The sequence below is a fragment of the Carcharhinus amblyrhynchos genome, chromosome 3 (assembly GCF_965287045.1).
Source record: "Carcharhinus amblyrhynchos chromosome 3, sCarAmb.v2.hapA, whole genome shotgun sequence".
NCBI classification, from domain to species: Eukaryota; Metazoa; Chordata; class Chondrichthyes; order Carcharhiniformes; family Carcharhinidae; genus Carcharhinus; species Carcharhinus amblyrhynchos.
The window spans coordinates 114,486,642-114,504,049 of record NC_137326.1 but is presented as its reverse complement, the minus strand read 5'-3'; the positions used below and the strand labels follow the sequence as shown (position 1 = coordinate 114,504,049).

The following is a 17,408-nucleotide window of genomic DNA, read 5'->3' as shown; positions in this document are numbered from 1 at the left end:
TTTTCTTCACCAATTATGTGCCTACTAAAGTACTTACTAGAGAAATTGGAATTATTATCTTTTATCATAGTCTAATTTCACTGACTTGTTTTGGAGATCTTTCTCTGACTGTCCCTCAGCATTTGTACTGATCACAATGATTCATTTATTTACTTTATTTCGAATGACGTTATTTGTTTGTACCATTGTGCAGCTCACAGGAAATAAGATCCATCTGGATTTTATGCTTGAACATATGGGATTCCTTTTCCAGTAGCCAATTTCACACACATTTCCAAACTCCAAAGACATTAGCCAATTGTTTCCATATAATGGGATTGTAAAGATAAAATATTTTCTTTGTAAGTGACTGTTCTGAAACGAGTAGATATTTGCATTTAATAGGTTGCCTTATGGCACTGAAATATTCTTTTGATCTTTCAACTTGGGTCAACTGGTTTGCAGAGTTTGCATGTTCTCCCCGTGTCTGCATGGGTTTCCTCTGGGTGATGCAGTTTCCTTCACAGTCTGAAAGACATACTGGTTAGGTGTACTGGCCATGCTAAATTCTCTGTCAGTGTACCCAACGGGCACTGGAGTGTGGCGATTATGGAGTTTCACAGTAACTTCATTGCAGTGTTTATGTAGGCCCACTTATGACACTAATAAATAAACTTTTAACTTTTAACTTTTAATTCACAGTAATTAAATATGTGAATTATCAGAGCTCGCAATCGTCTAATCTTTGTTCCCTATTGTCCTTAAAAGGGACAGATTTTCATCTGACCAGAGATTTTGATTCAACAGACCTTGGTAATTGAGCCAACTATGATGAACTTTTCATGTTTTTGAATTACATCATATACTAATTGTAGAGCCTTAAAGTTAACAAAGCCAAATCTATTAATTACCTTTATATATCCATACTGAACATGCTATGCAAGTGTACAGCATGCTTGACATGCCCTTGATTTTGAATAAATATGTTGCAATCACTGCACCACTGCTTCGTTCATTTTAAATTCTTGCTTATGCATGATATAAGGCAGCATTTACCAGAGCCATATAAGGGAAAATGGGATCTCAGGAATGATAACTTACATGCCAAGACCTGTCATAAGGCTAAGAATTATGCAATCCATACTCCACTGTATTGTGTAAAGTTTATTTAAACTTACTAGCTAAGTACCCAGAAATGTCAGCTTTCAAGTTTACATTCTGAGTTTTGTAATTAATGGCATTTGGAACAGTTAGAATACTTCCATGTTGAGTTAAGCAAAATGACTGTTAAGTGTCAAAGGAGTCAGCACTATACCAGAATATTCTGTATTAATCCACCTCACTGGATATTCAAAATATGAACAGTCACAAGGGAGAACAGGACTTGAATATTGCTGAAAGACAGACACAGTGTCAAAGCTTTTGTCCAGCCCTCATCAGAATAAACATAAAATGCTGAATTTCAAGTGGCCACAACTTATCATACCGGAGAAAGGGATGTTGACTGGTTGGCAAACTGGCTCAGTTTGGCTAAGGTGTTGCCATGGAGAAAGCAGCAGGGCAGTCCTCAGTAATTTTTAAAAAGGCGTAAGGTATATTCCTTTTGCAGAAAATGGGTCACTGTGCAGGAATGTAAGTCACTTCTGGCAAGTGTAAATGAGGCAAGCTATGAGTTTGACTGAATATCTTAAATTGATTGTTAGCATAGCCAGTAGTGCACTCCGGATAGTTCAGCAAATCCAGTCATGGAATCGCATCTAACAGTAGACATTGTCCCCACAACAGTCTTCAAGCTATGTTTGCAACTCTCTGATCTCATTGAACCTATGCCAGTTGGTTTGTTGCTCAGATAGTAATCCAGAGATTCTTCTTTTGGTTTCTTTTTTTAATTTAGCCACTAGCCGCTTGCATCCTCTCAGCAGAACCTCTTTCTTACTCCTATCTATGTTATTATCTTTGTGGATTACAACAAATTGGACTTTCCCCTCCCATTGCAAGTTCCTCCCCAGCTCTCGGGCGGCATGGTAGCACAGTGGTTAGCACTGCTGCTTCACAGCTCCAGGGTCCTGGGTTTGATTCCCAGCTGGGGTCACTGTCTGTGTGGAGTTTGCACATTCTCCTTGTGTCTGCGTGGGTTTCCTCCAGGTACTCCGTTTCCTCCCATAGTCCAAAGATGTGCGGGTTAGGTTGATTGGCCATGCTAAGAAATTGCTCCTTAGTGTCCAGGGTAGCGTAGGTTTGAGGGATTAGTGGGGTATAATATGTTGGGATATGGGGATAGGGCCTGGGTGGGATTGTGTTCAGTGCAGACTCAATGGGCTGAAGGGCCTCTTTCTACACTGTGTGGTCTATGACTCTAAGGAGATATCCTTTGGGACTTGTGCTCTTGGCTGCAAAGAATGTCGGACTCCCTAACTATATCCCCTATCACTACTACATTCTTTTTAACTCCCCTAACTTGAATGGCTGTCTGCATGGAATGCTGTGGTCAGTTTGCTCAATTTCCCTGCCGCCTGGCATTTGTCAACACAGGCTGCAAGAACCTTGCTGCTACCTTCCAGATCCTCATACTTGCCTCACTCATAGTCACATCCTCCTATCCCTAACAATGGACCAATACTGAACTGAAGAGGTATGACTGCCTCCAGGAACGAAGTGTCTGAGTAGCTTTCTTCCTCCCTGATGCATTATATGTTTGAAGCTTGTATCCCAGTTCATCAATGCTGAGCTGAATTCTTTGAGCTGTTGTTGTGGACCGCACAAATGTCCTCCTGATTCAGGGGTATGCTGTGTTTCCATTGCAGCTGTTGCTTGTCGTCTGCTCTGTCAGCTCTACTGTATTTTATTTAACAAATTAGGTTTCTTCAAGTTTTGAATTATCACTATTAATAGTCTGTTTATAGTTTTTAATCTGTGTTATGTTGCATTTGCAATTCCTTAGATATTGAATTAGCCTGTACCTACAAACAACAAGACCTTGGACAGCATCCAATCTTGGGCTGATAAATTACAAATAACATTTGCTTCACACATTTGCCAAGCAAAGACTCGTGTGCACCCCCATTTTTAAGTATACTCCCATTGGTGGCCTTTCTTTCAGCTGACAAGGCCTTAAGCTCTAGAATCCACTCCACACAGCTTCCCCCGTCCCCAAACCTCCCCACCTCATTGAAAGTTACAGCACAGAAGGAGGCTATTCAGCCGTCTTGTCCATGCCAGCCTGAGGATACCCATTGCCCTTCCTAATCTTACTTCCTGCATCCAACCCATAGACCTGTATCTTACAGCACTTAAGGTGCAGACCCAGGTCCTTTTTTAAAAGAGGCTAGCGTCCCTGCGTCCAACAGCAACTCAGACAGCGAATTCCAGACACCCACTACTCCCTGCACAAAAAAAGTTCTTCCTCATGCCTGTTCATTTAAACTCTACACCTATCTGTTTATTTAAGCTCTGGCCTAATATCTCATCTGACCCGATGTCAAATATTGTTTGATAATGCTGCTGTGAGGCACAGTAGGATGATTTACTCGATTAAAAGATGTATGACTCCTTGTTGTTGCTTAGGTGAGTGCAGTTCCAACAACACTGAGAAACCTCAAACACCATCCAGGACAAAGCAGTCTGTTAGATCTGTACCCAACCACCACTGTAAACATTCATTCTCTCCATCACTGCCTGAATGTTGGCTGCGTTGTGTACCAGCTACAAGATGCACTACGACAACTTACCAAAGATTTCATCTATTGCAGGTTCCAAAATTGTTGCTACTACCACAAGAAAAGCAACAGCAGAAGGCACATAGGAAAACCACTTCCTCCAAGATGCATCATCCTGACTTAGAATTATGTTGTAATTCTTCTGTTATTGCTGGGTAAAAATCCTTGAACTTGCCACCTAACAATACTGTCAGATTTTAAAAAATAATTTACTGGATTTGACATCGTTGACTGGTCAGTATTTATTGCCTGTCCCTAATTGTTCTTAAGAAGTTGGTGATGAATGCTGAATGAAGTGCTGCAGTCCATGTAGTGTTAGCACACCCGCAGTGCTTTTTAGGAAGGGAGTTCCAGGAGTTTGACCCAGCGACAGTGAAGGAAATGCGATACAGTTCTAAGTCAGGATGTTGTATGACTTGGAGGGGAGCAAGTGGTGGTGCATGGAGTATGCATCTGCTGCCCTTGTACCTCTAGGCTAGGCTTGTCCGACCTTTTGCACAGGGGAGCCATGTTTACATTTTTTCTCACTCATGGGGCTAAGGAGCAAATTTCAGAACGATAGTGTTTGGTAAAATAATAAACTGAATATCAAAAAAAAGAGTGTTTAAGAAGCAATTGCTGAGGAAAAATAAAAATGACATAATGAATTGTTAAGTTAAAACAATTAATTAAAATGACCAGAATATGAGAGGACCATTATGTGTGTGTCTTGCTCGCTGTTAGTCTCAGGGTGCTCACTTGCACTCACTGTGTGCACGCATGTGCAGTTTGGTTTGTTTGTTGCATACACCTTGGAGTCCTAATCTCAAGGTCAACCTATATTCTTCGGCAGCACATATACTAAAAGTGGAACAATACAGAGAAGATTAGCATGGCCCCTGCACAAGGATGACACGTAAATTCTACAGCTGACCTCAATCCAGCAGCTGTTGCATAACATTTGAAATATGGTGATTGCCTTAAACTATGGGTGTTCAGTTAAGCATGTATAACTGAATCTATGAAGAACTTCCTCAGTGATATTCCATTCTGCATGGATAGAACATTTCTATGCATTTTTAGTAGAAAAGTGATATAACTGCTCCATCTCTGATGAAAAGAAAGTTTGGTGTGTAGTGCAGTGCATTTGTAAAATGGGTACGAGAGCAAGAAAGTTTTAGGTTTTTAAGGAGGGGGGAGGTGCACCTTTGGCGGGGCCAGGAGATTATGTCAGCGTGAGCAGCCAGAGAATTCCAGTCATTATCATGGATTAGTTGTCCATAATATATTACACATCTTGCATTTGCATGCACATCTCGTTTGCACAACTTGACTTCCTGTCACGTTTTTTGGGTAATATGTATTTTGCCTGACTGAACTTGGAATGATCTATTTACAGGATGTGCCATATTTGTGAGCATCTTCACATAGCTTGAAATCAGAACTTTATGTCACCATTTTGAATAATTTGTATCTTCATGTGCTTAACCTTTACTATTCTCTAATTTCTTAATGACATCTGAGTCTGTGATTTTTTTTAAGACTTTTTTTGATCTGCATCTTAAAATCCCATCTGCAACTGAAATAGTCCAATGTCCTTAAATGAGGGTGGTGGCAGACATATCCTGAATCATCTAAGCAACTCAGTGCCACACAAGCTTGAAAATTCAATTTCACATTCAAAATGATTTGGAACAAACAATAGTAGCATTGAATACCGTGAACAAATAGGGCTTGTAAAAGGAACCACAAGTTAACAGCCATGTTTCCATGAACCTTACCACAGCTCTTAGCGACTCATCCTCTGCATGATAGAAATTCTTAAAGCTCAAAATGGTGCAATTAAAAAAAATTAACAGTGCCTTTTGCCTTATATGGCCAGCTATCCAATATAATATGAAGAGATAGAGACTACTCAGTACCCCCATTTCTGGTACTCTATGTAGAAATGTTGCCCAGGTATGCTCATCATTTTATTTTTATTTTTTTCTCTGCAGTTAAGATATAGTTTTATTTTATCTCTTTGTTGTACTTTCTAATAAACCTTTTAATTACCACCCCTGTCTCCTCCTCCTCTTTGGTACTCTCTGTCTCTCCCTCACCCATTTCTTCTAGCTTTTTCCTTACCCCAGCAGCCATTGTTTACCTTTATGTGGCAATTCTATCTGTACCCCATACCTAGCTGTGCAATAACACTGTTTTACTATTCCACCATCTCTGCTCCCTTTGTTTCCGTCCTACATCCTTTCCGAAAACTTCTTGCCATTGCCTCTGGCTCTCAGTGGTTCTCTCTCAGTATCACCAGCATTTCCAGCCACTGACTTCCCATCTTAGCCCATTCCCAACTGTGCCTCTCCTCCACCTCCCAGTTTTTTAAAATCATAGAATCCTTCCAGTGCAGAAGGGTGTTTGGCCCATTGAGCCTGCACTGACAACAATCCCATTAGGCCCTATTTCCGTAACTCCACATATTTACCCTTCTAACCCCTGACATTAAGGGGCAATTTAGCATGGCCAATCCACCTAACCTACACATCTTTGGACTACAGGAGGAAACAGGAGCACCCAGAGGACACCCATGTAGACCTGGGGAGATTGTGTAAATTCCACACAGACAGTTACCCTAGGCCGGAATTGAACCTGGGTCTCTGGTGCTGTAAAGCATCAGTCCTAGCCACTCCTTGGCCCTAAGTCTATTTCATTTTAGATTTATCTTATCCTTTGCCTTCAGGCCAGCCCTGGCAGCAAGCTAGCTGCTTCATTTCTTTCATAGGATGTGGGCAGTAGAGTTGAGCTAGATCAGCTATGATTGTATTAAATGGTGAAACAAGTTCAAGCAGCCGAATGTCTACTCTTGCTCCTAATTTCTGTATACATTCACAATCTTCAGCTACCCCATTCTATGGCTCCGAAGAAAGCCACCAGCGGTAGAAATGATCAGCTGGACTTGGACAGAAAGAAGTAATTACCAGACGTCAAGGGTTGCATACAACATGAGAAAAACAACAGTTAGGCCATAGATACAAGGCATTGACCAGTTAGCCAAGACACGACATCTAAACATCAAAAGGTGCAGAAAAAATAATTGTAAAACAATGCAGACAGAGCAAAAGGCAAAAATAATGCAGGCAGAGCAAAAGGGAGAAATAATACAAACAAATTTTACAGAAAAATAAACACCTTCAATATAGAATATGCTAGTACAAATAGATAAAACACCAGGAAACCCTAATGATCAGAGACGATTAGAACATATCGCAAAGTGAAATAAGCAAATATCAAAGATTATAGATCATAAAGAAACTGACATTATAGATAAACAAAAAGAATCAAGAATGGGAAAATATTACATAGAATAAATCGATGGACAAAGTGAGATATCAGAACTATCAAAAAGTGTATCGTAGAGTCATAGAGTTTCACAGCTCAAAAAAAGGCTCTTCGGCCCATTGCGTCTACGCTGGCCATAAGAGTGAGTGGAGAAAGAAATCTTTATATCTTGGAAGCAGAAGAGGAGAGCCATGAAGTTCAGCAGTACAAAAGACTCTAAGGAATGGTACGGGAAAGTTACGAAGTTAAATATTGGGCATACAATAATGCTGCTTCAAAAGAAAATAAGGACTTATTACATGCGGTTAGATCTTAAGAACATAAGAAATAGGAGCCATCTAGTAGGAGTAGGCCATCTAGCCCTTCGAGCCTGCCCCGCCATTCAATAAGATCATGGCTGATCTGTCGTGGCTCAGTTCCACATTCCCGCCCTCTCCCCATAACCCTTAATCCCCTCTCTTATCAAAAACCCATCAACCCGCGTCTTAAAAATATTTAGCGAGGTAGCCTCCACCACTTCAACGGGCAGAGAATTCCAGAGATTCACCACCCTTTGAGTGAAGAAGTTCTTCCTCAACTCCGTTCCAAACTGCCCCCCCCCTTTATCTTGAGGCTGTGCCCCCTAGTCCTACTATCCTTTCTGAGCGGGAAGAGTCTCTCCACCTCTATATTATCCATCCCATTCATCATCTTATACGTCTCAATGAGATCTCCCCTCATTCTTCTAAACTCCCCAAATGTCACATCATATGTGATTTATGTAGAATATCATTGTGAAATACTTCAATTCTGTTCCTAAAAATCTTTTACATGCTGTCTTCCTGCTATTCATTCATTTCTGAATGTGTAATATCACATTTTGTCTCAGAAAGAAATGCAAGAATTAAAGCTATTTTTACATATAGCAATTCGGCAATGCTTTTTATACTTTGAGCTTAACTGTTATTTTGGGCTTCTCTGTATCTATCCATACGAAATCTGATACACTTATTTGAAAACTATGCTTTTTCTTTCCATGATTCTGTTTGTGTGGTTGTGCAACATCGTGCTGTCTGTCCAAAATTTGCTTGTCTACTGACCTGCTAATTCTAATCCTCTGTATAGTAATTTTAAGTAATTTCTTAATGACTTTTTTCCCCTTGTAGATCTATCCAAGAACAGATTGATAGAGATTCCAGCTGAAGTTTGTTACTTTGTGTCATTGGAGAGCCTTAACCTCTATCAGAATTGTATACGAAGTATTCCAGAAGCCATTCTAAACCTACAATCTTTAACATTCTTAAACATCAGGTATGAAGAAATCTTTTTGTTTTGGATTATGCAACTAATTATCTACACATCTGAACATATTCTATCACCCACTTAGCCACATCATCCTATTTAATAAAAATTTAATTAAAGCATTTTTATCAGTGAGGAAATGCAATGGGAAAGAAAAGATTACCGTAATGAATAAGTAGCAGAAGGTTATCTCATTGTTCAGATTATATTGTTTTTATTTTGAATCTGCTTATGAACCAGAAAGAAATGTATGTTTCAGTGACCGAAGATCAATTATTTGGTTGAGAACTGGGTCTCTAGGTTCCATGTTTATCCCCAGTTTAAAAGAGTTTTTTTTCTCGCCACAATCCCAATTTTCTCTCTTTCAAGGTGTGTAGTTCCAATTACTGACAGCTTTGGGGTAGCATGATGGCCAGCACAATGGTTAGGATTGTCTGTGAGTTTGCAAATTCGCCCCATATGTGCATGAGTTTCCTCCGGGTGCTCCGGTTTCCTCCCACACCCAAAGATGAGCAGGCTAGGTGGATTGGCCATGCTAAATTGCTCTTTCATGTCAGGTGGACTAGCTAGGTTAAATGCATGGGTTTATGGGAATAGGGCCTAAGTGGGATTGTGGTTGATGAGGTTTTGATGGGCTTAATAGCCTCCTTCTGCGCTGTAGGGATTCTGTGATTCTGCAGGGGTGAACTGCATTCATTAAAGTTTGAAAATTCTTAATATTCGAGGTGAGTATTGTTTTTATTATTTTATCCATCACATTACCTTGTCTAAATTTATACAAGAAGCCAAAACGGAACGTTTGTTCACCTATGCATTTTCCTAATTCACGTGTTTAATTTCTGTAAATGAGAGGCTTTTGTTTTAGCCTCAACAGATCCTAATTATCAGGTTTAAAAATTTCTAAGTTACTGAGATATCCATACAGTTACGTTGTCCAATTGCCCAGTTTGGAATGCACGTTCTTTCCTTACTTGCCTGAAATTCTGAGAGCTTGTGCAGTTTTCCACAAGAGCAAAGATTTGACGTCCTCTGATGTTTGTAGAGGTACTGCTGGTGTTACCTCATGGGAGAGTGTAGAACCAGAGAGCACAGTTTCAGAGTAAGGGGGTGCTTATTTAAGATGGATTTGAGTAAGAATTTTTTTTCTCTCTGAAAATGGTAAATCTTTGGAATTCTATACCCCAGAAAGCTGTGGAGGCTGAGTCAAAGCTGAGATTGATAGGTTTTTAATCAGCTAGGGAATTAAGGGTTATGGAGATAAGGCAGGAAAGTGGACTTGCTGAGTGTTAGATCAGCCATGATCTTATTAAATTGTGGAGCAGTTGTAAAGGACAGAACAGCCTACACCCATTCCTATTACTTATGGTCTTTAAGCAACACACCATTGGTAATCTTTACGCTGCAACTTCATTGCCGTTTAGGGCATTGACTTGAAAGGCTTTCTGGAATTGAGCAGAAAGACCTGATCAGGTCACGTTGACTTGATCCTGGGACACTCGCATAAATCAGAGGAAGCGGTTCCATTACGGCCAGGAAATTTCAGAACCCTGAAAAAGAACTGTTTGGACATATCTTACATTTCACAAGTTTTCTTGCACGCTGTGTTTGTAATCATTGAAAATTGAAAACAATCAAAGCACTGTTCACAACCATCCTGGAGAACTGCTTCCAGCGTAAAGTTGAAATCCATCAGGAACCCAAGGGACTAATGAGAATCAGCAGTCACCCTTTGATTCTTTCAATTAATGCTTTCAAGGTCTCCTTTTGAGTTGTAGGAAGTCATTAAACAGAACTTGACGATGTCCACTGCCATGTATTGATTTAAAAATTTGTGGGAGGGAATCATTTGATATGGGGTTCGTTCTGATCCTTTGCAATTTATATCTACTTAATCAGGAAGCATTTTAGGGTTAATGCGGGGGACATTGGAAATACTCATCAGTGCAGGCACATTTGTGGAGAGAAACAAAGTTAACATTTCAGATCAATGACATTAGACAGAGAGATCAAAGTGTCAGTGGAGAATTAAAATGGCCAGAAGCTTAGGATAATGCTTGTAGACTGAACTGAGTTATTCCAAAAAAGAAACCATCCAATCCGTGAGCTGTCTCCTCACGTAGAGGAAATTGCATCGTGAACAGCAAATTAGGGTGAAATAAATTGAAAGTAAGTTATTGATTCATGCTGGAATGTGGTTTCATGAACAGTTGGACATTTCTCAGGGGAATCTTGCCTGACATCGCCTTCAGAGTAATAACATTCCAATTGTCTTTTTATTCCCGCAGTCGTAACCAGCTCACAACATTACCTGGACATATTTGTACTCTCCCTTTAAAGGTTCTAATCGCAAGTAACAACAAACTAATATCTGTACCCGAGGAAGTAGGATTACTACGACAATTAACAGAGCTCGTAAGTACCAAATCCTTGTTGGACAATGCAAACATACGAGAAATGACAAACAGGAAAAACCATCCAGCCTATCTTACTGATAACATATCAAATACATTGTCCATCGCATCCCAAATCTGGAGTAGTTTTTCATTTTTGAAACTTCACAAAATGTGATTTCAGATGTCAGTTACATTTTTTTAAATTTGTTCATTTAGTACTTGATTTGTTGTTTCAAGAAATTAGCTGTCTTTTATTAAAAGAAAATAGGGAATAAAGATAAGTTCTCAGCAGAATTCTACATCCATGTTTTAGCTTCAGATTTTGTTTAATGGGCTCTGGGAGAGAAATTCTGCTCATACAATTTATTACGCCCAACAGAAGTAGAAAATTCCACGAGGCTAATATTTGGGACTTCAAATGGTACTCAGTAGTATGATGCTAAATGAGTCAGAATATTTGAAAGTGAATCAGTAGCCCACAGAATAACTATGGATAGCCAGTAACTGCTAACTGTGCCAATGATGCATACGTCCCATGAATGAATAAATGAAAATAACTTTTTGGAAATTATCTACAGCTATTTAAAATCTCTTCTGAGATTGCTTGTCGTATTGCTGAATGACACACTCCGAATCTGTCATTTTGGTAAACATTTTACAAGGTAACCCTGGATGCTATTTATTGGTGGTCTGAAGTAATGAAATAATCAGCTATGCAGTTTTTTGTCAATGTCCATCCTGTTTCAGATGTCACGTATTTATGTGACAAAAACAATCTCTTCCTGCCTACGGATTTGCTTAGCAACACAAAGGAAACTCAGTTGACCTCAGGAGTCATAATATTCCTTTGGCCAGTTAACTGCTAATTAACCTCAGGATGTTCAAGCACCTTGTGGCCTTAGAGAGCAGACCCCTTAGGAGCAGAATGTCACATTGTGTGTTACTTGATATAATGACTTGTCCTAATAAAACAACACACCCTCTGCGATATCTCAACGTGAAAAAGGCTGTAAATCAGAGGGAAAAAGCATGTGCTGGAAGTATCGACTTGCTCAACATTAGTAAAATGAAAAGACTAGTTTATGTTGCAATCCTTTCTCAGAAGTGAAAAGTAAAAGATAGGCTAGCATTTTAGATGGTTTGGGGGAATGGACGAGCAAGGCAGGGCTATAAAGAAGCTAGGGATAGCCCACTCATAGAGACGAAATTAGGAGCCGAAATGAAAACTGTTTAATTGACTACTTAATTTACTTAACAACTATAGGTAGCGCTTGGCAATCCCACAACCAAAAGGTCACGGCAAAGCTGTATCGTCCTGTCACATCCAGTCATGAATAGTCATTGAAAATTGAACAACTGACCACAGGAAGTTCCTCCACAAACATCTTCATTTTCAGTCATGGGGGAACCCCGTACTTCAGAGCAAAAACTGCTGAAGTATTTGCAACCATTTTCAGCCATAAGTGCCTTGATGAGCTTTGGCCTGAGGTCCGAAACATCACAGATGCCAGTCTTCAGATTGTTTGATTTACTCCACGGACCACAATCCCACCCAGGCCATATCCCCGTGACTTCATGCATTTATCTTAGCTAGTACCCCTGACACTAAGGGGCAACTTAGCATGGCCAATCCACCTAACCAGTACCTGGAGGAAACTCACCAAGATATGGGGAGAATGCACAAACTCCATATAGACAGTGACCCAAGCCAGGAATTGAACCTGGGTCCCTGGCGCTGTGAGGCAGCAGTGCTAGCCACTATGCCGCCTCAAATATGATATCAAACTGTGGCTCATACAGGAAACGACAGCAACTCTGACAGCATTGTGGCATAATACTGGATGAAACATGCTCCTATCCTGGAGCTATCCTGGTCCCAAGCCAAGCTATTCCAGTATAGTTCCAACCACAAGCATCTAGTCAATTGTGTGGAAAATTTCTCAGGTATATCCTGGCCACAAAAAACAGGCCAAATCCAAACGACCCAATCACAGCTTCATCACTTTGCACTCAAATTATAAGCAAAATGATGAAAATTACTATTCAGCAATTGTTCAGCAGTAACGAATCTTCTGATACTCAATGAGTTCCACCACGCCAACTTTGCCCCAGCTCTTGTTGCAATGCTGGTCTGAATGTGGACTAAGCTGAATTAAGGGGAGGTGATGGTGTGAGAAATGGTCAGATACTCACTTTTATGATCCCCCCCTTGAATCAAAGACACGGATGAGTTCAGCTAACTGTCGGTTTATTCGATCTTGCAAGAAAGGGTGCCGTCCCGTGGGTACACACACCTTGCTTTACACAATCATAGTTTATATACATTTTTCTAGATAACAATAGGACAGCCCTCCTTTCTTCATTGGTTACCACTTCCTAATCTCTTTACCGAGTGAGCTCCTCCCTTGTTGACATCCCATTAACTCTAATCCAATCACCCCCTTTAAGGCTTGAATCGTTTTACCTCTCATTAATTCAGCTAACTCTTTTTCATTGTCCTGTAAATTACTAACACATTTATTTTATATGGTGTAAATTAGTTTGTTTTCCTATCTCTTTTAAGCTATGCTGAAGTCCCCGGGCGCCTGCCAGTCTCATGTTTTTTTTCTTCTTTTTCTATGTGTTTCATCATCTGCTGGTCTTAGCGTTTAACCCCTTAGGTTACAATAACGGTTCTGTCATGGTTTCCGCCCCAGATGGTTTGACTCAAAAATTACACTACCATCCCTTACAATGGTCTTGTGGTATTATCGCTAGACTATAGTTTCTGAATTAATAATCTCAGCTAATGTTCTGGGGACCTAGCGTTGAATCCCTCCATGGCAGATATTGGAATTTGAACTCAATAAAAATGTCTGGAATTAAGAATCTACAATGACCATGAAACCATTGTCGATTGTTGGAAAGCCCATCTTGTTCACTCATGTCCTTTGGGGAAAGAAATCTGCCGTATTTATCTGGTCTGGCCTACATGTGACTCCAGAGTCACAGCAATGTGGTTGACTCTCAACTGCCTTTGTGCAGCTAGGGATGGGCAATAAATGCTGGTCAGCCAGGGACACCCATATCCCACAAATGAATTTCTAAAATTCTGGAGATGTGGAGAGAATAACTGTCCTTGACACCAAGGCAGCATTTGACCTGACTTTGGTGTTAAAGATCCCTAGCAAAATTGACATCAAGGGAAATCAGTTTGAAAGCTCTCTATTGATATGAGTCATTCCAAAAACAAAGAAAGCTGCCTTAGGTTATGGGAGGCCGGTCCCACGATATTACTGCAGGAGTTTGCTGATGATTGCCGTTCAGTACCATTCAGAACTCAGATACGGAAATATTCTGTGTGAGCAAGAGAGAGAGAGTGTGTGAGAGAGAGCACTTGCATGCACAAATGCTCTCTCTAACTCTGTGGCTCATCTCATTAACAGTTTTTCCCGTTGTCATTCTGATTGTTTGAAATTTTGTCTCTATTCTAATAAGACTAAAATGCAAGATTTTCCTTTTATGAGCGCTCGAGTGTTCTAATTAGAGCACCACCTGTTGTACTTTATAACTTCAATTGTATCTCCTATTTTCTTTGCAGCAGAGGTGATGTATAATGTGGGGTGGGTCTGTTGCTGTCACTTCACTGGTAGTCATAGTTTTAAAAATATTTGTCTGTTTTATTTCTGTCATTTTATTCTTTAGATATGAATCTTGAAGAAATGTTTATATTTATCACATAAATCTTGGTTCTTTACTGGATCCTCAGTTCCAACCTTTGTTTGTTTGTCTTCCACATTCACTTATTATCCCTATCCTTGACAGAGCCAACAAAACTGACTGCTGGTTTATGACATCAATATGTTTAAAAGGATGTTAAATTCTCAAGAGCCCAGAGTTAAATAACGAGTCTGAATCACATTGTTGATTTACTTTTTCCTTTTGCTTCCAAAATTTTTACAGTTCTTTTGTGGTTTCCTTCTCACTATTTTTTTTCTTCCCCTGTTTTCTAAACCAGAGGCAGTGGCAATTGGAGTGGCCCAGCTGTTTCAGCAGTTGAGTTTAATTTAATAGACCAGAGATCAAGTCTCAGAGCTCATGGGTCTTTCCTACTCACTTCAAGCCAACTGAACTGTCAGATGAACCAGTATCAAATAAACTGGCAAACATTGGACCTGTTTCATTTAATGAAAATAATAATCCGGTTTTTAATGTATGTTTTGTCCTCATTTAGTAGCTTGGGACCAGGAATTGGTTTTCAAAGGAATTCCAGAAGAATTCAGAGCAAGCAGTTACACCCAGAAGCCACTAATTGTGGAGTTACAAGGGTGTGTTCAGACTGTAATTTGAATGTTAGCCGTTTTCCCCTGCTAGCCCACCTAAAATTGTGGTGCAAATGCAAAATCTGTTTTTAGAGTGCAGCAAAGTGCAGTGAGACTTGGAGAGAAAAATCTCTCATTATCACAGTGCCAAACTAGGTGCCAAAAGTGGTCTTTTAGGTACTTTCTGAACGACTTTAAGCTCCAAAGAATGACAAACTGCATGACCTGAGCAGTAGCAACAGTGATAAGTAGAGTGGGAGACAAGGCCACGATGGGTAAAGATAGGAAACAAAGCCAGAGTTTCCTGGATGATATAAGAAATAGAGTACAAAGTGGAGCACAACAGGGCCTGTATCTCAGATGTCAGGTCGATAATATAGTTGAGAACCAGGCCAATATAGAAAGTATAGTAGGGAAATGAAAAGACAAACAAGAAGCAAAGAAACAGGTTGCCAACATAAAAGGGAATTCAAAAATCTTTCATACAAATGTAAATAATGAAAAGGTGGTAAAAGGAAGAGTGGGGCTGATTAGGGCCCAAAGAAAAGCATTAACACATTGAGACCAAGAGCATGGCTGAGACCCGAAATGATCATCTTGCTTCTGCCTTTATCAAGAAGGTAGATGTTGCCCATGCCTGATGGGCAGTGCCAAGATACTCCATGGACATTGGCACCTTGACCCTGGGCAGTGCCAGAGGCCCATACTGGCACTGCCAAGAGGCCACTGCCTTCTGGGAAGCCTGATTGCCCCGTGCCCACCCCCCTTGACTCTAGCAGGGTCAGGCCACTAGTTCCCCATTAGTGGGGAGCTACTGTAATCCCCCTGGAGTGAACCACTCTGGTGGGGGTGGATGCTAGCTAATGAAATTTAAATTACCGTTTAAATTGTTTTGGCACCTCCCTGCCAAATTCCTGTGGGAGCTGACACAGAGAGTCACTATTGGGCGGAACACATGGTGAACCATGCAAATGGGCTGACGTTAAAATCTCCCATCTTAGCACAGCAGACTGGGAGAATTGTGGCCCTGATGTTTATTGTGGTTCCCTGAGCTCAGTGTCCAAGATGTTTTGAGGGCATTTGCAGTTGTCAGGTGGGCAAATTGACAAGGCGGGCTTGATCCAGGGTGGGCTGAAAAGTCAGGGTTCAAATAAAATTAACAAATGTGTATGGGGACTGAGGTCTGTGTATGATTGTGCTGCCTGGATAACCTGTCTTAGGTTTTCCACTAATATTTATTTTTTACGGGGCAATAGCTCCTTCAGAGAGGCTGTCCCTCTGAGAGAGCACATTGGAAGTGCTAGCCCGCACCCTCCTTTCTTGGCGCCAGATCTCATTCCACTTTCCCCAGCAACACTCTGCCTTTCACAGTGTGCGTTTCCTGCTGATATTGCACTCTGGGGCTGCCTACGGCCTAGATCGTGTTTAATGCTTGCTTCCTTGCCCACTGAATGCACATGCCTGATGGGCAAGAAATTCAGTCCAAGGAAACATTGTTAAGTAAACTCTTCATATGTAGCATTGGAATTGAAAAAGAATCAACTTTTTTACTAAGTCCCATGGCAAGATTTATTATTTTCTAACTCAGTTTAAAAATGGTTCAGTGATGACCTCAAAGTTTATTTTAAACTGTAAGATGTACAATCCTAGCAAAATATCTGTACAACTATATGGAAAGCTGGTTGATGAAGTTACAAGAAGTTTGGCAATTACCAACCTGCTCCAATTGAAATTGATGACAAAGCTGCAGTGGAGGATAGATTTGGAAACTAAATTGGAGACCTGGATGTGCTCCAAGGAAATATCTTCCAAGTCCCTCATCCCAGATCAGACTGCCTGACCACCAGCTTGAACTTCGATCAGGGCAGTCTCTGATTTGTAGCTGTAGCTCTGGAAAGAGCCCATGAGAATTATCAGCAATCTGCATGTAAGGAAGCTGTGTAATAAAGTTTTGGTTTACTAGGTTGCATATATTTTATAAAAGTTGCTGAATTTTATCGAAGTGTTCAGTTTTTCTCAATTTGCCCAGCTTGCAAAATCTCACTAACCGTCCTATCTGGGGACAATACACATCTCTTTAACCTGTGCTTAATGCTCTCTCCACTCACGTTGTCTGTATCTTTAAGACTTGATTGCCTGTAAAGACTCATATTCCAACTATTATTTTGTAAATTGAGTTTGTGTCTTTGTATTACTGTTTGTGAACAGAACTCCCACTCACCTAGCGAAGGCGTAGCAAGCGCTCGGAAAGCTAGTGGCTTTTGCTACCAAATAAACCTGTTGGACTTTAACCTGGTGTTGTGAGACTTCTTAATTGATTAGTAGACTGCGCAGTCAAACTCTGGTGTCTGTTTAACAACTAGTTATTAGTATTTACATACAACAGATTACAGAACAGGCATATTGTTCCTAGGCATGTTGTTCCAATC

General features: G+C 40.4%; 1 protein-coding gene and 1 non-coding gene across 14 annotated transcripts in view; both read left to right on the top strand.

The window, feature by feature from the left end:
• The window catches only part of lrch3 (leucine-rich repeats and calponin homology (CH) domain containing 3), a 137,024-nt gene that overhangs the window by 30,638 nt on the left and 88,978 nt on the right, over window positions 1–17,408 (top strand). For all 13 annotated transcript variants that reach the window (XR_013886332.1, XM_080185778.1, XM_080185774.1 and 10 more), the window contains exons 2-3: window positions 8,150–8,294; window positions 10,571–10,697. Coding sequence is in view for 12 of the 13 variants with exons in the window: in XM_080185778.1 (XP_080041904.1) it covers window positions 8,150–8,294; window positions 10,571–10,697 (272 nt within the window). In the remaining variant the exon portion in view is untranslated. The remainder of the gene's footprint in view (window positions 1–8,149; window positions 8,295–10,570; window positions 10,698–17,408) is intronic.
• Window positions 4,514–4,618, top strand: LOC145341631 (U6 spliceosomal RNA). Its single transcript, XR_013886400.1, has one exon. It is a non-coding gene; the product is annotated as a U6 spliceosomal RNA (small nuclear RNA).